This window comes from Nannospalax galili, unplaced genomic scaffold (genome assembly GCF_000622305.1).
Source record: "Nannospalax galili isolate Female #2095 unplaced genomic scaffold, S.galili_v1.0 scaffold342, whole genome shotgun sequence".
Taxonomy (NCBI): Eukaryota; Metazoa; Chordata; class Mammalia; order Rodentia; family Spalacidae; genus Nannospalax; species Nannospalax galili.
This window is the reverse complement of record NW_008349359.1, coordinates 1097450-1101627: the sequence shown is the minus strand read 5'-3', so window position 1 is coordinate 1101627 and position 4178 is coordinate 1097450. Positions and strand designations below refer to the sequence as shown.

The following is a 4178-nucleotide window of genomic DNA, read 5'->3' as shown; positions in this document are numbered from 1 at the left end:
TTGTATCTAATCCTTAAAAGATTTTAGGGTTACCTCTTCAGAGGGGAGAATGTTAGAGTAGCCAAAAGCCCCATAAAAATAAGTAAAGAAGAAAAAAGTGATGGGGAGATATGGGGGGTGTTAGAGGGGAGGGAGTGGGCATTTGATCAAAACACCTTATATGCATGTATGAAATTCTCAAAGTTTTTGTAAAAGTTAAAAAAAAAAAGCAAAGTTAGCATTTATAGACCCATGTCCATAATATCATTATTCCTAATAGCTAAAATGTGGAAATATTTTGATTGGGGCTGAAATTTAATTTTTTATAGTTCTATCCTTGGCTAATAAAAGTGTAAGTGAATCAGTTATTTGTTCAATGGACAAGTCCTTTAAATCCTGGCTCCTTTTGGAAGCAGGGGCAGGGGAAAGAACTTAAGATAGTTAGGTAGAATTTCCACTGAGTCAGCAGAATTTTTTTTCCTCATCTTTTCTTAGTTTTGTAGTGTTGGGGATCAAATTCAGTGCCTCATGCCTGCCAGGTAAGCACTCAACTACAGAACCATACATATCTATCCCTGGCCTTTTTTCACATCTTTGGATGCAGAACTTTTTTTAAAAAATATTTTATTTTTATTTTATGTATATGTGTGTATTGTCTACATGTAGGTAAGTGCACCCATGTTGTGCAATGTGGAAGACAAATAGGCTGTCAGAGAATCACCTGGAACTAGAGTTACAGTTGTTAGCTGCCATGTGGGTGCTGGGATTCGAACCCAAGTCTTCTGTAAGAACAGCCAGTGTTCTTAACTGCTGAGCCATCTCTCCAGCCCCAGATGCAGAACATTTTTATCTTAAGTCTTCTATAGGCCCTGTACCCAAAACACTCCCACATACCTTTATGTGGCTCATAGTTGAGGGGACGAGACAAACTTGCTTTGAGATCAAATACTGGTTTCTTCTGAGAGCCTGGAGTCTTTGTTACTACAGCTGTCAACTTGAATGGGGTAACAACTAAAAATCCAAACACAAACAAAATGTCAAAGAGCTTAATTAGAAAAAACAAGTTAACAGTTTTTAACCCAAGTGTCACAACTCCTTTTTAAAATAACTATGTTACCGGGCTAGAGAAGGGGCTAAGTGGTTAAGAGCACTGGCTGCGCCGGGCATGGTAGCACACGCCTTTAGTCCCAGCACTCTGGAGGCAGAGGCAGGCCTGGTCTACAAAGTGAGTTCCAGGCCAGCTTGGGCTACAAGGAGACCCTGTCTCAAAAAGACCAAAAAAAAAGAGCACTGGCTGCTCTTCCGGATATGGGTTCAGTTCCCAGGACCCACATGGCTCACAACCATCTGTAACTCCAGTTCCAGGAGAGCCACCTTCTGGCCTCTGTGGGCATTGCACCATGCTGTACACTTAAATACATATATGCAAAACACTCATACAAATAAATAAAGGCGTGGTAGCACATGGCTGGAGGCAAAGGCAGATAAATCTCTGAGTTTGAGGTCAGCCTGGTTTCCATAGCGAATCCAGGCCAGCTGTGGTTACAGGAAGACCCTGTCTCAAAAAGACCAAACAGAAACAAAAACAAAAAACAAATAAATAAATGAAATAAAACCCAACTATTCTATGGATAGAATGTTTTTGTTCCTATTCAATTCCTATGTTGAAATGAAATCCTAAACTGGTGTGATTGGTATTATATTAGGCAGTAACACGGCATTAAAGTCTTATGAAGCATCCTCATAGTGCCCTCCAGCTTGGTTTGCTATCTGAGGATACAACTAGAAATCAGTAGGTTAGTCCCAGCAGAGGCAGGCAGATCTCTGAATTTGAGGCCAGCCTGGTCTACATAGGGCATTCCAGGCCAGCTGGAACTGTAGGGAGACCCTGTCTCAAAAAGACCAAAAAGAAAAACAACCCCACCCCCAGCAGCATCCTACTTGCTAGAGGGCCTTTATAAGGCCCTAGCCCACACTAGTACTCTGATCTAGCCTCCAAAGTCAATAAATAAATTTCTTTTGTTTATAAGCCACTCAGTCTTTGATAATTTGTTATAGCAGCCAGAACAGGTAAGTTGATATATATGGACAGGGTGAAGTAGATAGGAAGGAAAAGCAGGAGAGAAGGTGAGAAAAAATGAGAAAAGCTATTGATATTTGTTTCTTCCTATTAGCAGCTCCCTGAATATTTTGAATGTTATGACATTTTACAAAATTAACTGGGAATATAGTATCCTATAAATTGCTAAGGTCTGGGGAAATGGCTCAGCAGGTAAAGGCACTGGCTGAGAAGCCCAAGTTTGACCCCTGGAATTCACAGGGTGATAGAGAGGCTTCTGACCTGCACGTGTGTGCTGTGGTGCACGGGAACACACACATGAAAGAATAAATGTCAAAAAAAACCTCTAAAACTGTGATATTTGTCATGGAGAGTCATGGGGCACATCTGTAATTGCACACCTGGAAGGTAGAGGAAGATCATGAGTTCAAGGTCAGTCTCAGCCATATGAAACTGTCTCAAAAAGCAAATAAAAAAATGGTTAATTAGGCCAGCACAGTAGCTCACACCTATAATCCCATCACTTGGGAGGCAGAGGCAGGAGGACTATTGTGAGTTTGAGACCAGCCTGGGCTACATAAGTTCTAGACCAACCTGGAACAGTGAAACCCTGCCTCAAATAAACAAACTCAGGTATGGGGGTGGGTGCCTTTAAACCCAACCCTTGGGAGGCAGAGGCAGGCAGATCTCTGTGAGATTGAGGCCAGTCTTGTTCACATAGTAAAAGTGGGCTGGGACTAGAGAGACCCTGTCCAAAACAACAACAACAAAATCAAATAAATAAGTAAAATGTTTAAAAACAAAACAAAACACAAAATCCTCCATCTCTACACTGATCATCACCAACAATGCTACTCTTCTGTGGACTGATCTAGTCTCAGGAACCTGGCTATCTTTTCTGAGTAATCAATGCTCTTGGACTGATTTTTTTTTTTAAATTTTTATAAAAACTTTATTATAGAGAATTTCACACATGCATATAAGGTGTTTTGATTAAATCCATGCCCACTCCCTCCCCTCCAACATTCCCTCATCTGAAGAAGTAACCCTAAAATCTTTTAAGGATTAGATACAAGCTCCCAAATATTTTCAACATTTTTGGCCTTTGGAATAGAGTATGTTGCTAACAGGCCCAAGGACATTTTGACTTTTAGCCAAGAAACTGGCTACATTTCTTTGGAGTCTTTTTACCCTAACTGCCTAGCCAATTCCTACCTCCTATTCTTATCCTGCCATCCTCTGAAGGGGTTACCCAAATTGTCAATAGGGAATAGGGATGCCAACCCCTCTGGCTTCTTCCATGCTTGGACTGATATTTTCAGGGAGACTCTAAGGAGAATCTTGATATACGTGTGTGTGTGTGCGTGTGTGTGTTTGGATGTTCAAATATAGGAATGTGCTCTAGCACTGAGGTAATATATTGTTTTAAACCTTATTTTTTAATTTTTTAAAAATTATTTTTATTTATATGAGTGTATTGCCTGCATGTAAGTAAGTGTACCTGTGTTATGTATGCCTGCAGGGGTCATAAGGAGTTCGATCCCCTGGAACTGGAGTTACAGGTGGTTGTTAACTGTCATGTGAGTGCTGGGAATTGAGCCTGGGTCCTCTGCAAGAGCAGCAAGTGACCATAACTTCTGAGCCCCCACTCCAGCCTGTTTTAAATCTTTATACTACTATTGCAATGTTCTTCTCAAAACCACCTGGGCAGGCTCAGGGCAAGTGTCAGTGATAAAGCAAGTCCTTAGTATATATGAGGCCCTAGGTTTAAGCCCTAGTACCACAAAAAAGAAGACAAAACAAAAACAAACAACTGGGGCACTGGAGGTGACAACCAAGAACCCAGTGTGCTGAAGAGTGTCCCTAAGGTCCAGTCTAGCTTCCACAATCTATTCCATGAATTCTGTGGTCTGGGATCCTGTTAGTTTCAAAAGCCTAGAAGACCATGCTACAGCTGCAATGCACACGGTTAGCCTCCTAATCCATGAGTTCTGGAAGGGTCACCAACCTACGACTTTTTTAACAGAACAGATCCTGAAGGCAGTTATTAGGTTTTAGCTCATGCCTCTGGCATTTCCTTCAACAGCATAAAGTGAAAGTAAAAATAGTCTATAATAATTTTTCTATGTTTGATTTTATA

The 4178-nt window shown here is 41.0% G+C and overlaps 1 protein-coding gene across 4 annotated transcripts in view; it reads right to left on the bottom strand.

Moving 5' to 3' along the window:
- Nusap1 (nucleolar and spindle associated protein 1) overlaps positions 1-4178 on the bottom strand; it is a 40997-nt gene that overhangs the window by 6282 nt on the left and 30537 nt on the right. For all 4 annotated transcript variants that reach the window (XM_029570240.1, XM_029570241.1, XM_029570242.1 and 1 more), the window contains one exon: positions 874-990. In XM_029570240.1, the coding sequence (XP_029426100.1) occupies positions 874-990 (117 nt within the window). The remainder of the gene's footprint in view (positions 1-873; positions 991-4178) is intronic.